The 25,869-nt window shown below is 36.5% G+C and overlaps 1 protein-coding gene across 4 annotated transcripts; it reads left to right on the top strand.

The window, feature by feature from the left end:
• Positions 1-1,664: 1,664 nt before the first annotated feature.
• LOC121725519 (RING finger protein 17) lies at positions 1,665-25,865 on the top strand. 4 transcript variants are annotated; one of them, XM_042112522.1, is made up of 24 exons: positions 1,665-1,767; positions 1,881-1,999; positions 3,490-3,731; positions 4,019-4,103; positions 4,507-4,638; positions 4,728-4,882; positions 5,891-5,971; positions 6,465-6,728; positions 7,123-7,211; positions 7,384-7,553; positions 9,123-9,308; positions 9,462-9,545; positions 12,293-12,445; positions 12,971-13,115; positions 13,424-13,558; positions 13,831-13,875; positions 16,616-16,754; positions 17,092-17,220; positions 17,304-17,400; positions 18,715-18,887; positions 19,352-19,581; positions 23,047-23,824; positions 23,978-24,243; positions 24,450-25,865. In XM_042112522.1, exons 2-24 carry the CDS (start codon positions 1,942-1,944, stop codon positions 25,753-25,755), a joined length of 5,142 nt encoding a protein of 1,713 aa, XP_041968456.1. In that variant the 5' UTR covers positions 1,665-1,767; positions 1,881-1,941; the 3' UTR covers positions 25,756-25,865. The 4 variants fall into 4 exon arrangements, with proteins under 4 accessions (XP_041968456.1, XP_041968459.1, XP_041968455.1 ...); XM_042112525.1 differs by lacking the exon at positions 1,665-1,767 and having other exon boundaries at positions 1,795-1,999; positions 4,731-4,882; XM_042112521.1 differs by lacking the exon at positions 1,665-1,767 and having other exon boundaries at positions 1,795-1,999.
• The last annotated feature ends 4 nt before the right edge of the window (positions 25,866-25,869 follow it).

The raw sequence follows: 25,869 nt of genomic DNA, 5'->3' as shown, positions 1-25,869 counted from the left end.
TTAGAAAGTTAGGATCCTAATTAGTTTACTAAATCGGAAAAAGTGTGGCTTCTGACTGACTAAATCATTTAGCATCCTAGTTATGAAGCTATTTAGAAAGGTGGAATAAGATTTAGAGTTTTAGACGCTACGGCTACATTCGCACCTCACTGTGTGAGCTGTGAAGACGTACGAGTCACGAGTGCTACCTTTATCAATGATGATTGTTGTGGCACTAATGTTTTTTTCGTGTTTATTTTGGTACGAATCACGAATGCGCCATGTCGACTGCTAAAGATAAAGAAGTTTTAAGTAACGTAATTGAACTTTTTAAAGATGATGCTTTTGGAGTAAAAATGACAAAAAAATATTCTAATAAAAATACAAAAAAAATGATTATTTTTATAATTTTAAAGATGTTACAAGATTTATGTAATATATAATAATATTAAGGCGGGGATTAATCTCAATCCAAAACTATAACTTTGCACACAACCAAAGCCCAAGCGTATACACATCGCAATAAGATTCATTTTAGCTTAGCATAAAATTGAAGTCACTCAAACGGATTTTCTCTATTTTTCATGTTTTTTTTAAATATCTTTAGAAATAAAAATTAAGAAACAAAATTGTTCGGTTAAAGAATTTTTAATATAGATTTACTAACAATTTATTCAAATAAAATGTATAATTATTCTAGTTAATACTTATATTTCGATGAAACTGAAAAATTATCGGAGGTGAGTTTGTAAATTAATTACAGCCAAAGTATTAAGTTTTATTAAAATGTTTATGGTTTAAGGTATTTTAAATATTGTGCTTTATACCTCATATTTTTTAAAACTTCGTTATTATATTGGAACTAGGTAAACCGGAAGTCGCGGAATAACAAATTGAGGTTTATCCTCGCCTTAAATGTTATTACGATCTGGAATCTATTCGTAGGTAATTTCTAAAGTCTGCTGGTTCCAAGTAGTACAGAAAGTTCATGTTTGATAATTTTTCCTGGAGCAAAAATTCTTTCAACCATCTGTTTCGCCTTTTATTTATTTTTATTTTCATTGAGCCAACAGCTAAGCCTATGAGAAGACCAATTTTTTGTTGCTTTGACAGAACTGGAGCTATTTAGTTACTAAATTAGGACAAGTGGAATCAGAAGCTTCTAATTAGTCTTCTTTTTAGGATTCTAATTGGAACTTCTAGTCAAATGGAATAAGCGCATTTACTTCGCAACCGTTTGTCAGTAAAAACTTTAAATGCTATTTTATACATCAAATTCAGCGTAGAGAGGACAAGGAAATGATGTTATCCTTACTCAGTTCCGGATAACGTATTGCGCTCTATAGGTACCAACAACCAAGGAGAGTTATAGTTTGGACAAGGAATCTTCTATTATACGTTTACATGTACATCAGCTATCGATGAAAAACAAGACAATAATATTTTGTTCGATAACGTAATTTTTTAAAACATAAATTAAATTGAGATTTTTTTGATTGTTAAAGATTTAAAATTAAATAACGTTTTATTAGACTTTGAAAAGTTTTAGCATAATTTTATAGCAATAATTGGCATAATTTTGGCAATATAACAGCAGTTTAGCAAATGTTGTATGAGTATCTCCTTGTGAATATAATATTCGTTGATGAGTATTGAGTCGTGTTGGCAACACTTGAAGTGTGCTTTTTCTGTTCTAAAGTTTCGTGCCATCGTATTTCTTGTTTCAATTTTCAAATTATCGAAATTTTAGAGATCTACGATTTATTTTATGGCACGCTGATCACATACGTACAGTATTTAGTAATATTTTATTTGTTTAAAACAAAGATGATGTTTACTACATCATCTTTATTCCTTTGTCATAACTTCTAAGCAAGCACCGGCATATTTTGTTTATGTAGCGAAAAATAAACAAACTTTTTCTTCGAAGTATACATATGAATCAAGAAATAGTTATTAAAAATGGATGTGAAGATAAAGAAAAGTTGTCCCAATTGTAGTCAGTTCTATCAGCTAAAATGTAAGTAGAAATTCAAAGTGACTGATGTTTATAACGATAGTTTTACTCCAAATTGAGCAATAATCACCGTGTGGACCGCAAAAGTGACAGCCCGAAGGCTCGCTTCGAGCCGGCTCGATGGAATTAAATATGTCATTTCCTTCGATTCGGAGTAAAACTATCGAGCAAAACCGTATGTGAGTAGGTACTTAGCATAAGGCTGTTACTCATGGCGCCGCAGCGGCAGCGGCACGGTATCGCCGCCGCGCCGCCGCTGAGATGGCGGTGCCGCTGCCGCTGCGGCACCGCCATCTGCCGCTGTGTGTGTAAGCACCCTAATAGCGTTTTCGGCATCTGAACTGCCCCGGGGCAGGGTGGGCTGACAGGATACAGAAACATCCGAAATTTTAATTAAGAACATAAGCTACATATTGCATAGTTATACTATCCCCGCGTTCCAGAAGGCGTTAATTTTCATCTCTCCTGTACCTGTTGACTTACTCGTACTTAGCATTACGCGCTATCGTAACCTAATGTTTATGTGACAATAGTCAATATGCAAAGTATGTGGTTTTGTTATTAAAATATGATTCAATGTGAAAATTTAAATATAATAAAAGTATAACTATATACTAAAATATGATTACTTATGTAAAAAAATGTAATACTAAAAAAACGAAACAAATATATTATTATGTATTTTATTTGTATGTAACTATAACAAATATAACATAACTATAACAAATATAACTACCGTTATATTTGTTATAGTTACATACAAATAAAATACGTAATAATGATTGTGAACGAGTTATGTGTGGCTTATAATAATAAACATGGGAGTAATATTGTAAGCCACACAATTTCGATTTGTATAATATGTTTCGATCCTTAGTGATTATCCTTGTATGCATTTATTACTACGAACAATAAAAACTAAGGAAAAGTAACTCAGTCAAAAAACATGCTCCACAATACTTGTCAAAAAAGTGTACCTTAGGTACACATTTTAATACATTTGCAATATTAAGGTGACCTTGAAAGGTACTAGGCTGATGTTACATGACAGATCAAAAGGAACCAAATTTAAAACGGTAATAGTATGGGAGTTACGATTCCTTAGTTTTCATAGATTTATTATTACTGAGTAGATTGTTGTTTTTTGTAAAATGAGTACTAAAAAAACCTTTTATTTCTTAGCTATGGTTAATAATATGATCAAATCGTAAGCGCTGCATTAATCAGTAAATAATGTAAACTGGAAAGACTAGGACCACCAAGATACAGGCTCTGCCTAGTTTGGGGTCCATTGCAATTTGTATGGCTTACTACATAAGTAAACAAAATTGTATATTTACTTAAAACAATTTATTTAGATCCTTGTGTGTAAACAAAAGTTACTTTTGAAAAATAGATTGTAAAAATGTTAAGTTATGTTATGTAATGGTTCAGAAATAAAGAATTATTATTATTATAAATATCAGTGAAGTCATAGTCAATTCCAATTTCAGCTCTCACTGCAGAACAACATGGAAACATACCTTTGTTTCTATCATGTGGTCATTCCATGTGTGAAAACTGTGTTAAAAACATAGTTAAGTTTGCTGAGCCCATACAATGTAAAGTGTGCCATAAAGATACAGAAGTGAGCACAGCTGACTTATCATTGCTGGTAGAGAATAAAATTCCATTGTGTCAGTTGTTTCCGGTAAATTTTCATATGTTGGGTGAACTTACATTGGAGAAGATTCAGGTTTGAATATTTGCCTTTTACATTTTTATATTATTATGTACTATCAGAGAAGTTGATTCCTAGGCAGATGACGGACCTAGTAATTTGGTCGCGTTAAGTCAAACCCATTCAACCGATCACAACTAACATTGAATTGACATTAGCCAACCACATGATGTTGAACTGTCAACTAGTTGCCTAGGAATCAATTTCCTCCATGGTACATACAAATTATTTTACTATTTACCATATTTTGCATTTATATAATTACGTTATGTGAATTACAAAATAAGCAATAACAATTTCAGGAACAAGCTGAAAATGAAGAAAATCGAGACAAAAACTTCTATATTGATGTAAAATCTATTTTGGAAAATATTACAAAAAGCGAAGGTAATCTTGAGAGACATTATTAATTATTATTTAAAGTTATTGATAAGTGGACTTTACCACATTGTTAAGCATTAACACCTCCATCGTGGGTATCGCAGACACAATCGATTTTCAATTGTTATGCGACAGCCAGCTGCCGCTTGGGCATTGATGGGTTAAAGTACCAAGGGATATATTATTATATTTATATGTATGATGCAAAACATTTAATAGAAGGAAGAACGAATTCCAATGTAATAAACATAACAACTAAACTTTAATAAGTTTTGATTTTTTGTGTCAATAAAATATGTAATTTTAAAAACACTAAAGTCAACAGCTCCTGCAGAATAAGCAAAATCTTTACACTATCCACAATATTAGCTTATAATGCTGTTAATTATTATAACAAAATGTTTTTCAGGTATGTGTATGGAGTGCCATAGTCCAACATCAAAAATGTGCCAACAATGTGGAATAATTGTTTGTAACAATTGCTTCACTAAGAGCCACAAGAATTTCATAATTTTTAAAAACCATATTCTTACAAATATTGGTGAGTTATTTAAAAAATAATTCATATGGTATGAGTTATGACTGATGATTTTATTTGATTGTTGTCCTCAATTTTTTTTTTTTATTCAGAAGCTATTCAAGATGAAGTTGTGTGTCCCACACATATTGGAAAGTCCTTGGATTACTATTGCAAGACTTGTGAAAAACCTGCCTGTATGGATTGTCTTATGGTAGGCGGTGAAAAGTCTTGCAAAAATCATGATGTTGTATCTTCGCAAGATGTGGTAAGAATGTGTGATGTTATGTTTTATTAATTACTAGCGACCCGCCCCAGCGTCGCACGGGTATAAAATACAGGGTGCAATTAAACCTTCCTACCAAATTTTGATATGTTGATCCTTGTTAAAAATAAAAATACACGTATTTTTTCTTTTATAATCACTCAGTACTAAAATGTTGAGAAATAGCTTCCGAAAGTTATCCTAAAAAACACTTACAATTAATGGACACGACGCGTCGCTCGCGCGTGATGTGACCCCACGCGCGCGCCTCGCCCCGCTCATTCCCCCGCGCCGCAAATGACCGTTCTGCAACGATTTTAAATAGGATAAAATATGTCATTGAAAAAAAATAACACCCAATTTTTTTTGGTTAAATGGACTCTCCTAGTGATACCTAAGCCCTGGAAAAAAATTGGCAGGAAGGTTTAATTGCACCCTGTATATAGCCACTGAAAAAATGATTAAAATCGATATCCTATGATCCTTCACGTGGTCTACTTCTTATCTGTGCCAAATAACATAAAAATTGCTCCAGTAATTCACGAGATAATAAAAAATACTTTCAAATAATTTCCCCCGTTTTTTTCACATTTTCCTATTAGTCTTAGCGTGATAAAATATAGCCTATAGCCTTCCTCAATAAATGGGCTATCTAATACTGAAGGAATCATCAAAATCCGTTGCATAGTTTTAAAGATTAAAGGGAACAAAGGGACATGAGGGAAAAAAGGCGACTTTGTTTTATAATATGTATAGATTATAAATTTTGTGGTAAAAACTATCCTCAGTCCTTTTTTTCCACATTTTCCTCTATTTCTTCGCTCCATTCGTCTTAGCGTGTTAAAATATAGCCTATAGCCTTCCTCGATAAATGAGCTATCTAACACTGAAGGAATCATCAAAATCCGTTGCATAGTTTTAAAGATTAATAATATACTTTTTTGCAATGTAACTAGCTATCTTGTTATTGTAATGTCAAATTTGTTATTTGTATTGTACAATGTTTTTCAGAATCAAGAATTAATGGCTGAAATACAAAAACTCACTCCTGAGGTTAATGAGAAGCTCAAACGATTTACTAAAACAGCAGTGGTAAGTGTCTTATTATTATTTCTAAAATTGAAGTTATTCATTTTCGTTTAGTGATAAATGATAATAATAATCTTTAATTATAAAGAACTAGACATTCCGCGCGGCTTCGCCAGCGTAAATTAGATATTTCACTGACAAATTAGTCCACAAAAAATAGCTTATGATCCTTCACGTGGTCTACTTCTTATCTGACCCATATAACAGAAAATTGCTCTAGTTATAGTAGTTCGTGAGATAAGCCCTTTCAAATAATTTCCCCCGTTTTTTTCCACATTTACCACTATTTCTTCGTTCCCTATTAGTCTTAGCATGATAAAATATAGCCTATAGCCTTCCTCGATAAATGGACTAACACTGAAAGAATTTTTCAAATCGGACCATTAGTTCCTGAGATTAGCGCGTTCAAACAAACAAACAAAGTAAAAAACTCTTCCGCTTTATAATATTAGTATAGATGAATGGTATCATAATTAATGAAAACCTATAATTTCAGGACATAGGGAACATTATGACAAACTTGGATAACAATCCAAGTTCAGAAATATCAAGACTTTCCAATGAGGTGGAACAAAACTATTCCATCCTATTAGCAAATGTACAAAAGCTGAAGGATGATATAATACACAAGCTAGAAATCATAAAGACAAAGAAAATAAAATCACTTATAGACAGCAAAAATGAGATATTTGAAAATATTAAAAAAGCTAAGCAAACTATTGATAGAATTAATTCTCTACAAGAAAATAAGTTGGGCCAAGTAAGAAATTTATTTATAATGTTTGGTTTTTGATCAACCTATAATAAAGCATTTGCAAGCCAATTAAAGTATTTAGCAATTGTAATACTTTAACTTTTATAGATTAACAAGGAAAGGAAAGATTTAGGAAGAATACTTCACAATTATTGCTCCCACACAGCACTTATAAAACGTTATAAAACATTGTGTAACACGATAACATTTTATAACAGTGTGTAACATGCGCTACAACATGTCAAGAAATAAACATGTCTTTTGTTATAAATGTTAAGCAATAGTATCTAACGTTATGTAACTTCAGTGTGGAAGCACCTTTAGGAGCAATTTCGCTTATTTTTCAAAAGCTTTAAAAAACATAGTTCAAAAATTCTATAGTCATATAATTTTACTGTAGGTAAATTTATCAAGTATATTGGATCAAGCCAAGGAAATAATAAATGAGCCATGGTATTTAAGATATGATTCATCGGATGATTTACTAAAGTAAGTATTTTTACATTGTAATGTTTATTCAATGCTAGATTTTCCATGGACTTCATTCTGAAAATCATAATAATACAGTAACTTATTAAAATTAATCTAATAGACTGACATGTTCAATGCAAATATTATGTTAGTACAGGTATAATATATTATTAACTGTTTATATTTGTAGGATTAAAGTGAACACCGAATTGTTTGATTCATTACAAAACTTCATGAGTCTGGTTGAACCAGAAGGGCTGCCAACATATGAATTACTGACTACTGATCAACTTAAAGAAAAGCAAATAGAAGTTCCTCCACCACCACAGTCAGTTGTATATCCCCCTGAGTTGGTTAAAGGTAAAATCTTCTAAAAACTTAAACAAAAAAATTAAGCAGTTTAATATATTAGGTCCTTTATACATATGAAATACGCGTTTTGTATGGGAGGAAAGGAATCATTTTTTTTTGTATAATATATTTAATTAAAGTAATATGTACCATTGTTATCAATGCATTTTCGCCATCTTAAGGAGTGAGCACACTGAGACGGCCCGTGCCGGGGCTCATCGCAAAAATCCACCTCCATACACTTTGCTCACTCCTTTAAGGGTAGTTCGTTGATCCCTTTACTAAAAAACGGAGGTTGAGAGTCAATAAATTATTTGAATGCGCCTGGACTGTCACATCATAGTTGAAATTTTTTCCTTGTAGGAAGTTATCCAAATTCCGAAAAAAATGGTAATATGTTGGAGCAAGATCCGGGGAGTACGGTGGATGTCGCAGACATTCCAATTGCAGATCGTCCAGTTTTGCGGCCGTCTGTTGTGCAGTGTGTTGTCTAGCGCTGTTCTGAAACAGAAGTACCTAGAGCGATTGACCAGCCTTGGTTGTTTAGCAGCTAGTTCTTCCATCATGGTTTGCAGTGCTGACAATAGATATCTGCCGTAACCGTTTGGGCAGATTTTAGAAAGCTGTAGTGAACGACACCGGCACTAGTCCACCAAACACTCAAACTTTTTCTGAGTCAATTTTCGCTTAGGGCAGGATTTGGCTGATTCTCCAGGATCAGGATCAGATCAGGAGGGACAGCCATTGCGACGAACGCTTTCGATTATCGTAAAGAATCCATTTTTCATCACAAGTAATGATCCGATTTAAAATCCCGTCATTATTGTGTCGGTTGAGCAATGTAACGCAGCAGTCGACGCGGTTTTATGATTTGCTTCACCGCCATTCCATTTCTTGCTGTTCCATTTCTTGTTTTCTATGAAAGGCTGGGCCGGCCTCTCATAGGAAACAAGCAATTTAAAACATATCCAACACGGTTTGTACTTTAACGCGGCGTCACTTAAAGCAGTTTTATCACTTACACCGAAGCCTGCTGCTAAGTCTGATGTAGTTTGCGATGGATCCGCTTCCACATTAGCCTTTAATTCTTCATTATTCATTTTGGTCTCGGGTCGTCCACGGGGCTTGTTCTAAAGGTCGATATTTCCAGAACGAAAATGTTGGAACCAAAACCGTACCGTGTTTTCTTTTGCGACACCAGCGCCATACACATTGTTAATTCTTCGAGCTGTTTCTGCAGCACTCGTGCCACGGTAGAACTCATATTCGTAAATAAAGCGATATTTAAATTTTTCCATTATGCGATATGAACATGATATGAACGACTCCAAATAAAAAATAATCAAGAAAAAAACGAATAACTGTTTTGGAAACTCAAATGTACCGAATAAGTATATGAATTTGGAATTCTTAACCAAAGAGGAGATATTTGAGATCAAAGTGGCCTGTGCAACAAAACGCCAATTTCATATTATGTAAGGACCTAATAATAGTTAAAACAATGAGCTGATACTTTTATGCTTTTATAGAATTTCACACAAGAATCTTTAACCCCTTCAGATGCTTCTATTTTTGTAGATGTAAGACAAGTAAAGAAAAAAGTGGAAAAAGAAAAAGATAAGACATCTGACAAAACAGGAATGCTAATAAAATCTGCACCAAAGTATCACAAATCAAGCAAAAGTGGTTCTTGTACCTCACTAAATTCCATAACTAGTGACTCTTCACATAACAGTAGCTTCACGCATACACAAAAAAAATCAAGTAAGTTATACTTTTTTGTATATTATTTTGTAATAATATTTCTTGGTTACTCAATAGTATAAGCATACATAAAATCATATATTATAATATGAATCATAAATACAATTTTATTACCCAAATAAAATCAAACTATGTATGTGTTTCAATTTTCAGATAACTATAACAAAACGAACTATAACAATAATATACAATCCGGACCCTTTATGCAGCCATGTCAAATGAAGCCGCTACAACCAGGTAAGTAATATTAATTAATTTCAATAAGTACATATATAATATTCCAAAAGTTTAATATATTCCGAGTTAAAGTTCTAAATATTAATAATAGTTTAAAAAACATGCTTTATCTTATGCAAAAAAAAAAACAAACATACAAGTTCTTGTCATTGGCTCGTAATACATAATATTATGTAAAGTTTCGAATGAATTAGACTACTGGAGATAATAATAATAATTATTATTATTATTTTATGAAATAAGGGGGCAAACGAGTAAACGGGTCAGCTGATGGAAAGCAACTTACGTCGCCCATGGACACTCGCAGCATCAGAAGAGCTGCAGGTGCGTTGCCGGCCTTTTAAAAGGGAATAGGGTAATAGGGGAGGGTAGGGATGGGAAGGGACGGGAAGGGAATAGGGTAGGGTAGGGAAGGGAATAGGGAATGGGCCTCCGGTAAACTCACTCACTCACTCGGCGAAACACAGTGCAAGCACTGTTTCACGCCGGTTTTCTGTGAGAACGTGGTATTTCTCCGGTCGAGCCGGCCCATTCGTGCCGAAGCATGGCTCTCCCACGTATAAAACGTATAAAATTATGTTGAAATCTTTTAATAATAATATCTATGGACGCTTCACACCACGTCAGTCACTTGTGTTACAGGTACCAGACAACGGAAATATATTTAATACTTTTATACTATACATATATTTAAGATTTTTATTATATCATACACATATTTAATACACATCCAGACCCAGACACACAGAGACATTGAAAACTTTTTGTTCCGTCGGCGGGATTCGAACCCGTGACCCCCGGCTTGAGCTACCGATGCGCTCACCACTGAGCCACAGAGGTCGTCAAACGTGCTCAAAGATTGCGAGAGACGTTACAAACATACAGCCCAAGCTTATAAAAGCGTGTTAAAAATACGCGATAGCATGATAGAAAATATTTTATCACTTGGCTATAATAATAGAGCAAGGCTACTATAATTTAATATATTATTACTCTGTTGCATCGCGTAACCACAACTAGTAACGTATTGCGCTCAAAATAACAATTTATTCTGCAGTGTTTAGCAACACAGACGTAAATATAATTTTCCACACAAGAGCACACTTAGCATGGCCATTATAGAAAGGACTAGATGTCCCGCGCGGCTTCGCCCGCGTAAATTAGAAATTTTGCGGAAACCGTACATTTTTCCATAAAAATAGCTTATGGCCCTACTCCCTTCATTTGGTCTACTCTATATCTGTGCCAAATATTGCCATAAAAATTGCTCCAGTAGTTTGTAATTTCTAATATTTCCCCCGTTTTTCCCACATTTTCCTGAGTTTCTTTGGTCGTATTAGTCTTAGCGTGATAATATATAGCCTATAGTCTTACTCGATAAATGAGCTATCTAACACTGAAATAAGTTTTTAAATCGGGCCTGTAGTTCCTGAGATTAGCGCATTCAAGCAAACATACTCTTCAGGTTTATAATATTAGGTAGGTATAGATTTTTTTGAATTATCGCTTGACAAACTCGAGTTTCGATCTAAAAGACTATGAAAAGTACCAATAACAGGATCACTATAGGTTCATAAGTCATAACCATGGGACGATGCATAGTATAATAATATGGTAGTGATGATGATGATGAATGTAATTTGCATAGTAGCATATCCTTTCCGTTCTTAAAACAACGCTGAAAATCCCAAACTTGTATATATAAAGCATATGCTTATAATACCTCTCACGAAACCAAAGTCACCACATGTTTCCCTATAAATTTTGAGGAGTTCCCTCGATTACTTATGCTACCTTCATCAGATCACCACTTTTGTGAATATAATACCAAATTGGGATGATACCCTATATACCAATAGAAAAATTTTGAAAATCGGTTAACAAACGGCGGAGTAATCGTTGAACATAAGAAAACAAACATAACACCTCCCCACACACACCACACCACACATTTTGAAAGTCGGTTAAAATTGTAGCCTATGTGTTATTCTGATGTATAAGCTATATTATTGTAAAGTTTCATTAAAATCCGTTCAGTAGTTTTTGCGTGAAAGAGTAACAAACATCCATACATCCACACATCCATACATCCAAAAAAAATTTCGCCTTTATAATATTAGTAGGATTTTGTTTGTGACAGATTGACATAGAAAATCTATCAGTTTGTCCCTTATGGCTGGTTTACACGTATTAAGTAGATAAGTATTTAACAAAATTTTAAGTTATTTATTGCATGTAAACACAAAATTTAGTAGCAAGTAGTAAGTTAAAATTTAGTTAAGTACTAAACAAGGAAATTAGAATTTTGACTATTTTCTGTAAGGTTGGCAGGCGGGGCTTGTCACTTGACACATTTCGGGCAAGCACTTAAGTTAAAATTTAGTTACTACTTATCTACTTAATACGTGTAAACCAGCCCTTACGGCTGGTTTACACTTATTAAGTGTAACCTGAAATGTGTCAAGTGACAAGCCCCGCCTGCCAACATAATATAAATAAAAAAAAATGAAAATAGTCCTAATTTCCATGTTTAGTACTTAACTAAATTTTAACTTGCTACTTGCTACTAAATTTTTACATGCAATAAATAACTTAAAATTAAGTTAAAATTTAGTTAACTACTTATCAACTTATTACGTGTAAACCAGCCCTAAAAGTCAGCGCTTCTGTTCTTTCGCATTTCTGCTTAAGCCATTCCAAGCCTGCTAAATAAGATAATACTTTATTGAAGTAATTTGTCTCCACAGGTGATCAGGACATTGTCTACATAACCCACATAGTGGATCCACACAACTTCTTCGTACAGAGGGCCTGCCATCAGTCGCTCGTCGAGGAGCTACTCAGAGAATTCCGGAATGCCAGTACTATGCCGAAGCCAGTACTCAACCATGTCACTGAAGGTATTAAATAAATACTAACATGTATATTGTATGTAAGTCGTTGCGTCTCTCTGTATGTGCGCGATAATCGCAGTTTATGCAATTTTATCGGCAGGAGTTTTAACTCCTAGTCTATATTATAATTATTATTACTATAAGGAGGAAAAGGTTTATGGTTATGGTTTATGGTTTCCTCCAAATAGGCTCCGAAACTACTCGGCCGATTTTGATCAAAGACAATTCATAAAGTGCACAACGAGGAAGGACATACGATACTTTTATATCGCTGGAAAATGTACGATTGCCGCAGGATACTGTTTATACGTGGGCAGAGCCGCGCGAATTCTAGTAATTAATTAAAGGTTTGTAAACATGGACGTACCCAGGTAGGGGCAGGGGGGGCAGCTGCCCCCACCTAGAAGATAAAATAAACGTCAATTTTCCTGGCAAATGGGAATTAAAAACGTGTTACCTACTCTGCGTAAAATGAAGTGTTGGAAACCAAGGTACGCCCATGTCTGTAAATATATATTTTTTCTGTTACAGGAAAAATCTATTTAGTGTATATTAAAGCGGACAACTTGTGGCAAAGGTGCCGCATTTTGAGCGTCGATCGCAAGGACCCAAACAAGCCAATCGTTCAAGTTTTCTGTTTCGACTTTGGCAGCATTGAAAATGTTTCCATTGACAAGTAAGTAAAACTGTTATGGGCGCCTAATCATAATTTGCTCCTAAATGACTTGCCGCCCTAAGGTGTTTATTTGCAAGGCTTAAGGCCTGTTTCACCACTTCCTGATAAGGTGCCGAATAGGCTATCCACAACTTATTTGACAGATGCTCCATACTCTATCTGTCAAGTTAAGTTGTGGATAGCCTATCCGGCACCTTATCAGGAAGTGGTGAAACAGGCCCTTAATGGTACTAAAAGAAAAACAAAATTAAAAGCATGTAAATTAGGTCAAAATATTTTGTTTTACTTTTCACTTACTTTTTTTTCAGATTGCGATTGATTCCAAGTTTTAGACTACAAAATCCGCCACCACTCGCAATTAACTGCTCTTTAGAAAGCATCCAACCCATCACTGGATCTTGGACCAGTGATGATGCCCTGCTCATACAAAATATCATAGATAAGTAAGTTTTTTTTTCATTACAAAAACTACTTTTCATTAGTCTACTACTCTTAAGTTAAATTTTTATTAAGATTAAGGTAAATTTAATAAGACCTAAATTAAGGTTTTGTAAATAGTTAATTTAAGTTCGCTTAGTTAAGATATATACTCATAATTCATAAGTTTTTTTTTCTTTTTATATTGCTGCACTTTTGACTTTTATTGTGACATTTTTACACCTTGTTTTCTTTAGTAACGATAGTGTATGAATTTGTTGCTGTATGTGTTTCACAGGTCAGTAAATCCACATAGCTCAGCTGTGCGAATCATACGAAATAGGTTAGATTACTAAGATATCACATCATCCATTTTATGTTTTGTTCATTTGTAAATAACATTTTTATACATTATACATATATATATATATATTATCATAGTAACAGTACATTTTGTACCAATTTAGCCATGACTTATATGTCTATTTACATTTATTATTTACTTATATTAAAATATGAATTTGTATTACTATGTATAATATTATGTTTCATTTTAATTGGCGAAATAATTTAAATTTTTACAAGACTACGCAAATTTCAGATGTTAATTAGTTATCTAAGTCTATGAATAGGATTTAATAAATAGATACTTAGTATAAGATTTTATTTCTCTTAACGCCAGTTAATATGTTACAGATCATAGTTTCACAGCACCATATTGAATGCATTATATTTGAACAGTTGTAACTCATTCACTGTAATGATAATCAAGTGAGGTGAAGTGCCTGCTACCTTAAATAGATTAGGAAACCTGTAGTTAGGGCTAGCAGTCTCTTTTCCCCTGAATACAGAACAATGAATTAGTAATATAATTTAAATTAATTATTAATAATAATATGTTTTTTTGGCAAACAAGGAATGTTCACGACAAAGGTGCTGCCTTCTATCAACGTATGTTAAAATACTTACTGGTCAGTGGCCACCTATAGATCATGCACGTTCCTTTATGTCAAAAGTTGTCTATCTGATTTAATAATTATACTACAACAAGAACGCGTACTGTGGCGCAAAAACCGTTCCGAGCCAGAGCGAGGCTCCCTGCGGTAGTGTGTCCCTTTCTAATTATACAATCGCAAATCGAAACACGACAATCAACCAATAGCAAATATTACCAGTCACAAAATTCTAAGCACCACCTTCACTCAGTATTGAATTATTTTTATAAGTAAATATAACCAATTCATATTTTAATTAAAATTGTAGTCTGTAACTTAGAAACGTATTTCACGCTTCGACACGAATGGGCCGGCTCGACCGAAGAAATACCACGTTCTCGCAGAAAACCGGCGTGAAACAGCGCTAGCGCTGTGTTTCGCCGAGTGAGTGAGTTTACCGGAGGCCCAATCCCCTACCCTATTCCCTTCCCTACCCTTCCCTATTCCCTTCCCATTTCTACCCTCCCCTATTACCCTATTCCCTCTTAATTAAGGCCGGCAACGCACCAGCAGCTCTTCTGATGCTGCGAGTGTCCATGGGCGACGGAAGTTGCTTTCCATCAGGTGACCCGTTTGCTCGTTTGCCCCCTTATTTCATAAAAATAAAAAAAATACAAGTTCAAGTAAATCATTACGAGGAATAGGCTACTTGACCTATTTTTTTTTTCTTCATGCTAATCGCTTCTTAATCATCCATTTTCAAAAAATCTTGATTGAAAAATATGCCTTTTAAATGGCGCCGAAAACACTTTCCACAACACTGTTCGCCATAGTGTGACGTCATATTTTTTGTATTTTATACTTTCTTTATTGAAATTTTTTTAATGTGCTAAATGTACGAGTCTAAAAGTGCCCAAAAATTATAAAATAATTCAATAAGAAATTAAAAATCATCATTAAAAATAAAAGCTAATAAATTACGAGTCTGATGACGTCCGCGTCACATCCAAATCGGAAGTACCGCAAAAGCGTTTTCGTCAGTACAAATCATATTTTCATAAAATCAAATTTTCAAATCGACTTTATTTATCAATCATAAGCTTTTATTTGATGATAAGGGTGAAATACGGTTTCCTAGGCCAAGTTGTACTAGAAATATGCATTTGTTCAATGAAATTGAATACAATATGTTAAGTAGCCTATTGTATTTAATTTTGTACAAGTTTAACAAGTTCAAATCATTACCAGGAATAATTATATTTTTTTTTTTACCATTGGTATCTAAGAAAATGAATAATAAATAAAGCTAACAAGATGTCAGACACGGGCACACTCTCACCGAGAACGCTCTCGCTCGGACTGTTTTTCGCTATCTACCGCTTAAGGTAGCATTCGGATTAAGACGTACGCGATCCACTGCTTTTAAATATGAATTAATAGTGTTGACGGACGCAAGTGACCGAGTCACGCGACGTGTGGACGTGGCCTGCCGGTGACTTGCGTCGCGCGACCCAGTCGCTCACAAGGCAGTGCCGTGGCGCGACCGATACAAAATGACCGTGTTTTCTTCGCACGAAGACGAAATATTAATTACTTTCGTATGGGTAAATTCGTAGGAAGCTGTTGCCCCGTGGCCTGCGACCGGCTGCCGGTCGCGGTCGTATTGATTCGAATGCTACCTTTAGAGGGAAATGCCTACCGTAATGCTAACGGCCGTTCCCAATATTCAATCTATCTCTGGTTTGACATACAACCGATCGCAGCTAACATTGAATTGATAATGTTAGGGCAAAACCAGAGATAGATCAAATATTGGGAACGGCCGTAAGAGAATTGATCTGATTCAGCAAAATACATTTTATTTGTACGCAATATTTTTGCTTATAATATCTTTGGATGTAACTTTATTACTAAGTATTTAAAACCTTACCCCCATGTGCACACTGACGCCGCAAGCCGCGAAGATAAAAATAAAACCCATTGTAAAAATATAAGACAAATCTTGTTTTTCGCGGTCAATGCGTCATTGTGATTACAGCGTAAAGTCTTTATGACTGTGGCTGAAAAGTTTTACTAGTTGTATATTAAATTATAATGTAAGCTTTATCGGTTAACGATTTAACAGTCAGTTAACTCTTCAACTTGCAGTAAGCAGGCGGTGCTAACGGCGCGTGCGGGCGCGGTGAGCGGGCGCGTGGCGTGCGAACTCTCAACCTTCGAACACGGCGTTAGCGTCGCGCACGCACTCGTGTTCCACGGCCGCGCGCGACTCACGACGGACGCTCAAGTATTTTTAAAATTATTTATTTTCCATTTATGTCAGGCATGATATATTATTATTTATTATAAACTAGTTTTTTTTTCAGCGGTATGGCCGCGAATATCTTTCTGTGTATTCATAAAATACGAAACTTGATTCCCCATTTAATCACTTCACGGGTAGAATAAAAAAATGACTTTCTTATAAATTACTACACAAGCAGCAGGTTGATTTTCAAAGATGCATTATTATTACACCACCACACCATAATATTCTATAGAACCTACATTTTTAATGTCAAGTTTTTATTCGCACACTTAGGATTTTTATACTAGCGCACTAACAGTTTTTCTTTTTATTTTAGTACCCCAAAATATTAGGAATCAAGGACAAACCAATGATTTTTGAAAGCAACAACACTTTTCACCCTAATTCAAAAGAAGAAGTTGTTATAACACATGTGGTCAGCCCTGACAAGTTTTTCGTGAGAAAGGTAAATTTTGCATTTTTTGTATGACATATTTTATAGAGTTATTAATAATATTAAACATATTCTTCAATATGATTACATTGCAGGGTCATTTAGAAAATGTTTACGAAAAATTATGTAACGACTTAATTCAAGAATACAACATAAATGACAACAAGGGAATGATTTATCTGCCGGAAAAAGGTAAGTAGTTAATATCTACATTACGATGCGCCTTTTTAGGGTTCCGTAACCAAATGGCAAAAAACGAAACCCTTATAGCATCGTCATGTCTGTCTGTCTGTCCGTCCGTATGTCACAGCCACTTTTCTCCGAAACTATAAGAGCAATACTATTGAAACTTGGTAAGTAGATGTAGTCTGTGAACCACATTAAGATTTTGATACAAAAATGGAAAAATTATTAAAAATTTTATGGGTCGGTACAATAGGTGTACCTATTGTACCGACCCATAAAATTTTTAATAATTTTACACCACCACACCATAATATTCTATAGAACCTACATTTTTAATGTCAAGTTTTTATTCGCACACTTAGGATTTTTATACTAGCGCACTAACAGTTTTTCTTTTTATTTTAGTACCCCAAAATATTAGGACCAAAAAAAAAAATTATCTAACCTATGCGTGTGGGGTATATATTATGGATATTGGATAGGTCTTCAAAAATCATATTGAGGTTCCTAATATCATTTTTTTCTAACCTGAATAGTTTGCGAGAGAGTGGTAAAAAGTGTCCTCCCCGTCCGTCTAAAGTAGGGACATGATAAGTCAAATATATGATGTACATTACTATAAAAACTACGATTGAACGAAATCTAGTAAGTAGTTTTTTTTTCTTTAAATTTTCATTAAATCAACTGAAATATAAAAATAAACCAAAAACCTTTTAATTGCATAAAAATAAACCTTATTGCTGCTGCGGAACCCTTCATGGGCGAGTCCGACTCGCACTTGGCCGGTTTTTTACATTGTGGTCGTAAATGAATGAGGTATCGTCCATAATATTGAGATACTATGAGTCCTGGGAAAAGACATAGGTATCACATAGGGTACTTTTTATCCTGGAAAAACGTACGGTTCCCGCGCGATACGTGGGAGAGCCATGCTTCGGCACGAATGGGCCGGCTCGACCGGAGAAATACCACGTTCTCACAGAAAACCGGCGTGAAACAGCGCTTGCGCTGTGTTTCGCCGAGTGAGTGAGTTTACCGGAGGCCCAATCCCCTACCCTATTCCCTTTCCTACCCTCCCCTATTCCCTTCCCTTCCCATCCCTACCCTCTCCTATTACCCTATTCCCTCTAAAAGGCCGGCAACGCACCTGCAGCTCTTCTGATGCTGCGAGTGTCCATGGGCGACGGAAGTTGCTTACCATCAGGTGACCCGTTTGCTCGTTTGCCCCCTTATTTCATAAAAAAAAAAAAAAAGATAAACGAATTTTGTCGCAACGCAGTTCTAGTCTATTATATTATGCATCTTCTCCTTGTCTGTCAGACCTGGTGTGTGCGGTGAGCGTAGAGGGCGGCGGGTGGGAGCGGGCGCGAGTGCTGGAGCTTCCGGGACGCGCGCGCGTGCGAGTGCAGCTGGTGGACACGGGCCGCGTCACGCTCGTGCACTGGACCGCGATGCGCCGCCTGCCCGACAAGCGGTGCACGCTTCGAGCTCTAGTGAGTGTTACAACCCTAGTACACGGATTTTGTTCGCACGTAGGGCCTGAAATTGCGCGTACACAAGCGCTGTAAACTAGATTTGAATGAAATAGTTATGACGCAGCTCAGCGAGGCTAAAATGGTCACATTTAGCAATTCCTCTCAATCAATTCAGCAAATGAATTGTCAAACTGACGATTGTCAAATTAGAACGAATTACTGGACATGAATTGCAAGCAGAGTGACCATTTTGTTATTTATAGAAAATTAATCATATTATGATTCAGCATACGATTTTCCAAAGCGACCATTTTAGGCCCGCAGGCGCTGCGTATAAAGGTATCTTCAGATGACAAGCGCTCAACGTGCGCAACAACTACATACATTTTAACTGACGTGTGTTTTCGCGAATAAAATGTATGTAGTTGTGAACGCGAGTTTATAATATTCGCATTTATAATATTTACCTCACCTATTTCTAGGCTACCGAGTGTCACCTAGCCGGTGTCACCCCGTTAAATCAGAAATGGAGCGAGGGATCGGTATTGGTGTTGCGCGCGCTTGAGGGGCGTACGCTGACGGCGCACGTGGAGGCGGGGCGAGGCCGCGCGGGCGGCTCGGTGGGCGTTACCCTCTACGACGAACAAGATCCGGACGATGTGGTGTGCGTCAACAAGCTGATGATACTGCGCAAGTACGCAGTCAGCTTCGGGTGAGACATCCATACTTACGAGGGCTGCTATTTATGTATCCGGAATTAAAAAAAGAAACAAACATATATCATTTAATATGGTTTTATTGCTTTTCAAAATATTCGCCGCGATGATCGACACACTTTTGCATACGCTGGAACCAATTTTCATAGCACTTTTTCCATTCTGATTGAGGTATCTCCAAAACGTGCATTTTGAACGCATCAACAGCCTCTTCGCGGCTCGAAAAACGTTGATCACGTAATTTGTTCTTCGCGTATGGAAATAAAAAGAAATCGTTAGGTGCCAAATCAGGGCTGTACGGCGGATGACCAGTCAATTCGATCTTTTGACCCTCCAAAAACTGAGTTGTTTCAGCTGAGGTGTGACAGCTAGCATTGTCGTGATGTAATATGATTCTGCGTTGTCGGTTGTCCTTTCTTATTTCTTCTTCTGGTAAACAAATGGTCGTATACCATTCAGAATTAACCGTTTTACGATTCTCTAATGGCACTGTAGCCACATGTCCATTAATTCCAAAAAAACAGGCGACCATTTGCTTCAAAGTACTTTTTGCACGAGTAACTTTTGTTGGTTTCGGCTCATCTTGGAACACCCACACCGTTGACTGTTGTTTAGTTTCGGGGTCATATGCATAGATCCAAGATTCATCACCTGTGTAGATATTATAAACGGCTTTTGACGTACCACGGTTGTATTTTTTTATCATTTTTTTGCACCAATCGACACGAGCCCGTTTTTGATCGATTGTCAAGTTGTGCGGAATCCAACGCGAACATATTTTTTTTACAGCCAAATGTTCGTGTAATATCTTATGTATGCTCATCATACTTATGCCTAAGGACGCCTCTATCTCGCGATATGTAACATGACGATCACGCATTATTAGTTCCCGCACAGCATCTATATTTTGTGGGACAACAGCTGTTTTTGGGCGACCTTCTTTATTTTCATCCGTGAGCATAGACCGCCCACGATTAAACTCACTGTACCAGTGATAAACAGTGGTTTTTGATGGTGCTTCATCTCCAAAAGTTGCGGTGAGTTGAATAAAGCACTGTTGTTGATTTAGCCCACGCCGAAAATCATTGCACGAAAATGTTCACGCGTTAAATCCATGGCAAATGAAGACACGCAATTTTCAAAATGACGCCACAATGGAAAAATAATTGACAGTCACATGAAACAAAATGTATTCTTCAACCAAAGAGTTCTATTTTCAAATGTTGTAATTACTTTTTAAATATTGTTCTTGTAAGTGGCCAGTTCCGGATACATAAATAGCAGCCCTCGTATTTCTAATCCTAACCATTCTAAAACGGTTGTAAGGTCGCACGTGGAGGCGGGGTGAGGTCAGTGGTCACCCGGGTGGATCTAGCGACGTTGCACTCTATGACGTACAAGACGCGGACGACGTGGTGTGCCCAAGAAGAGTTCTGTGACACAATTATAATTATTATCGCAGTGATTAGTGAAGTTACATAATGAAAATTAATCGATTGTTTAAAAAAATCAAATTTCCTAATTTGATATTGGAATCAAAATTCATTACAACATAGCCCGCCCCTACTCATCGATTTAGTTTCGATACAACTGTGGATTCAACAGTGTCTTGTGTCAGAATTTCCGTTCCGCGACATAATATAATTTGTTCGGGGTTGGGATAGATAAACAAGAGATCAAGAAAGGATATTCCTGTATTGCATAGATCTATTACTATAACTAAAATGGGATATGAGATCGAGCCACGCACTCGGTGAGATGTCGCGACGTGAACTAAACTTTATTACATTATTCAAAAGTAATAATTAATTAAAGATGCAGAGTTGCATTATTATCTAAGTTGCATAGTAGGTAATTATAAGGCAACACACGCTGTACGGGCGTTGACCCGTACATAATTTATGTCATATTTTCTTAATTATTTTATTTTCATTTTAAATACGGATTATACAATTTACTGTAGTTTATAATAAAAATAATAGAACATAAAGTGTATCTTTGGTGCCGCTATACCTAGCAACAAATTTTTGTCTACTTCGCTCTATAACGGTACGGAACGTGCGCGAGTCCGACTCGCACTTGGCGGATTTTATTTTGTTTACTTTTAACAAATTTGCGTAGCACGGAGCGTGAGAACTTTCACGGAACTGTTTTTAGGAATCATAAACTATAGCAATTCTAAAATCGCGATAATTTCAGCTTCAGATTTTAAGACCAGTATCAGCAGGTCTAAATAGCGACAATAAATCGTACGATGTTTGAAGACAGTCGCTCTACATTTAACATATTAGCAGTTGATGTTTCACAATATTTACAGCTTCACAGGGGTTGGTTTCGAAATATAACCTAGTATACTGGCTAGTGCTCGTTCCTAAATATTGTAATCAGCGTATAAACGTTTTATAACGTTTTATTTTCTTCTACCAGACTACAGTATACTGATAATTTCGGAAAAACATCGACATTTCGATGTCGAGCCGCAAAAAACTCTGAACCTTTAACACGTAACATCAAAACTGCTAAAGCGAATTGACACGCGAGTGTTATAGTTTCGTATTTATAATTTAAATCCCCATTCAGAATTTTAAAACGGATCTGTTTTTGAAAATGGCAAGCTTTAAACAATGCGGCGGATAAAACGATACGGCCGCGTATATCCATACTAATATTATAAATGCGAAAGTATGTATGTCTATCTGTCTGTCTGTTACATCTTCACGCCCAAAAACTGAGTAGATTAATTGAAATTTGGTGTGGGGTCCCCGAAATAATGTTTGGTTCCTGTGCGATAAACGAATTTTGGCGCAACGGAGTTTGAATAATACGTAGCTCATTATATGTAACGTATTGTTATGTGTACAAACAAACGCCCCGGGTGGTCGTTCGTGGAATATGCCGGCCGACGATGCCGATGACATTTTCGCTGACACTTGTATTGAAATCACTGTCTCCGCGAGTGTCTCGGCGTTTGTTACATCAATTTTTCCTCCCTCATCAAATTCCTCATCGCACTTTAGTGTAATAATTTTAAAATTTATTTTCAAGTGCGTTAAGAGGATACATCAGGGGCTAGAGAAATGAAAAAAAAGTACGTGTAATATCTATAGCCCTTACCTCAAGCCTATAGCGCAGAGACAACAGCAGAAAATCAACGATTCGTTGTCCCCTGATTCCTTCTCCAAAACTTAACCGATTTAAGTACTTAACCTCTATAAATTCCTCTCCGCTGCCCTCCTTTCTGTCTGAGCTGACCCTTAACACATTGATAGGGCAAGAGTTGCTCATTGATAAGTTTAACGTAATTTCTTCGCATCATTTTTGGAAAAACCTGTTTATCGTGTGGTAATAATTATAACTGAATCGATTCGTTCTGACCCTGTCCGCCCGCCGAAAGATCGTTACAGGTCGTGCTTACATATTATTACTTAAATTTTTATTGTTTTTTATTTTTAATTTTTCAGTATAAATATGTTTAACACGGAGTCTGAAGTCGAAGAATTAGTAAGAACCAACAAACCGACTTTGCAACAACCTAAGCCTACAGCGGTTAAAGAGAAGAAGTTGCAAATACTTAAACGTAATACACCACACTTTGACGAACCTGACAATGATAAAGACTTGGAGGCGAAAAACAAGGGTCCCTACAGGGTGGAGGTCAAGATTTTGAACTATCAGTCGCCCTCACGATTCTACGTGGCTCTAATCAGCCAACAGAAAGTGTTCGCAGAGCTCTACGAAAAGATACAAACATACTTTACCAAGAAACACACGCAGCCAAAGGACGATTGGAAAGTTGGCGACAGATGCTGCACGATTTGCAACCAATCGCAGACGTGGCGTCGCGCCGCCATTTTAGAAATAGATGGCGGGACCGCCAAAGTGTTTTACTCTGACTTCGCCGTTGTCGAAATAGTAGATTTGTCGAGCTTGCGAGAAATTCCTACCGAATTGAAGAGCTGCGGGGATGCCGCTATAGAATGCCATCTGTCCGGTGTCATTCCCGCCGTAGGGGCGGAGTGGCCGTCGCTTACCAAAGAATACTTAAAAGAGTTACTCGACGCCTATCCCCGAATTTTTATGACGAAGAATGGAGTTTTCAAGGACAAAAGTATACCAGTCGAGTTGTGGGTCTACCACACGACGCAAGGTGGCGCTCTCGAGCCGAATGTGTCCGAGTGGAGGTGCTTGAATAAGAAAATCATTGAACAAGGCCTAGGCATCCCGGATAAGACTCAGGAGGTTAGTGCATGACTTTATACTTTTACAACAGACACACATTCCTAATGAAAGAAATATTATGTCTCTCTCGTCTAAATCAGTTAATTTTCGTTGTTTATAAACAATTGAATGTTTGTAACTTATTAGTTATTACTTACCGTTTTAAATTTTTAGCTGAGCACCAATGCGTCCGAGGGAACCAACGAGGAAACGATATCGTTTCTTAACCTAACTGGATCTCTAGAAGATTGGCTGCAAATTGAGCCCATGCCTTTTAGGCCACTGAAAGCGGAATCGGACAAAGCCAGCGGCACTGACTCGTCGACTCCCACTGAGCTGGACTCCAACAAGGACTATTCCCAGGATTCAAATACCATTTTCATATCAGATTGGCTTCCAGCTGAACCGTTGCCTAACGAGGAATTCTATGGCGTGCCTACGTAAGTTGTTATTGATATAATCAACATGTATGGCACCATGAAATTGTGAATACTGGTACATTGTAATGTATGTAAATAGCGATCGTATCGTTAGACACGGTATATTTCCTAGTACCCAGTGGGTCCTACAAGGCACAAGGTTTTGTTTTCGGTTACTGAAACATACGTAATCCAAATGTTTTTATTTTTTTTATTTTGTGTTACAGGAACGTGGATCATGATGGTATAATATACCTACATGACGTCGCACAGGAGGAAACTTTGGATCTCATTCGCAAGGCGCTAGACGTCCGTTTTAAACATCCAGACCCGAAAGCCAAGTTTGTGAAGTGGACTGTCGGCGAGCCGTGCATAGCCTTGTACTACCTGGACAATAAGTTCTACAGGGGACGGGTCCTAGAAGTGAACGAAGCGGCGGCGACCTGTCTAATTCACTACATAGACTATGGTAACGAAGAGATTTGCCCGTTCGTCAATATCAGAAAGAGTATTGCTCTCTATCAAATACCGATCCAAGCGCACAGGTGTGTTTTGGGCCGAATCAGACCCGTCGCGAAGCACTGGGATCGACAAACCCTAGATTACATTCACAAATCTATTGTGGAAAAACAGTGCTCCATCGAAGTCCTCGGCGAACCGATCGATGGAGTCGCGCCGATCAATTTGAAATACGACAAGCTGTGTATTAATGAGCACCTCGTAGACTTCGAAATGGCCGAGTTCACCGACGGTACCAAAGCAAAAGTTCAAAAATTCATTCCTAGTGCCAAAAGTAATAAAATAATGAACATGTCATTCGGAACGTCGGATTCGGGCCCCGACTACATCGTAGAACACGATGACGAAACTCCCGACTCGCCGGCCAGTTTCGACATGGAGCAATTTGCAAACAAAAATTGGAACGACATTGTCGACGAGGAGGCCAAAACCTTCGATGGACGATTCGTTTCGTATCCTCAAACCGATTTGACCGAATTCACTTGCGAAATTAACATCATCAATGACACCGAGCAGCTAGAGTTGAGCATCGTACACGACGATGGCACCAAAGAGTTATATGAGACTATGTTTGAAGAAATTCAACACGACAATTCTCTGCCTATTGATGGTATATTCGAGAATAAAGCGTGTTTGGCGTTATTCGCCGAGGATAAGCAGTGGTACCGAGCACTCATCTTGCAGTATAGTGAAACAAAAGGAAAAGTAAAAGTGAAATATATTGACTATGGCAACATAGCTATTATTTCCGTAGCTGATGTGAGAGAGATAGACGAGGAGTACACTAAATTGCCGCCGGCAACTGTTGCTGCCACTTTACATGGCGTTAAAATTAATCCAGACATTCCGAAAGAGACTATTCTTGATTGTTACTCTAAGAAATTTTTGGAGCAGGGTCCGTTTAAGGCTATCGTGATAGATAATAAGACTATACCCGAGGTATTGTTACAAGATGAAGATGGTAAATTAGTGTATGAAGATTTCTTCGGAAATATTTTTATCAAGATTGATTAAAAGTTTAACGAATATTGTCTGTTACAAATACTTTTTATTGTTTAACTACTTTTTTGTTTTCTTAGCATAAGAGCTTTTTATTTTCATTACAATAAAACCATATGATTTTATAGA

Source organism: Aricia agestis, chromosome 3 (assembly GCF_905147365.1).
Source record: "Aricia agestis chromosome 3, ilAriAges1.1, whole genome shotgun sequence".
In the NCBI taxonomy this organism is placed as follows: Eukaryota; Metazoa; Arthropoda; class Insecta; order Lepidoptera; family Lycaenidae; genus Aricia; species Aricia agestis.
The sequence above is the reverse complement of the archived record's forward strand: the minus strand, read 5'-3'. Positions and strand labels throughout refer to the sequence as shown.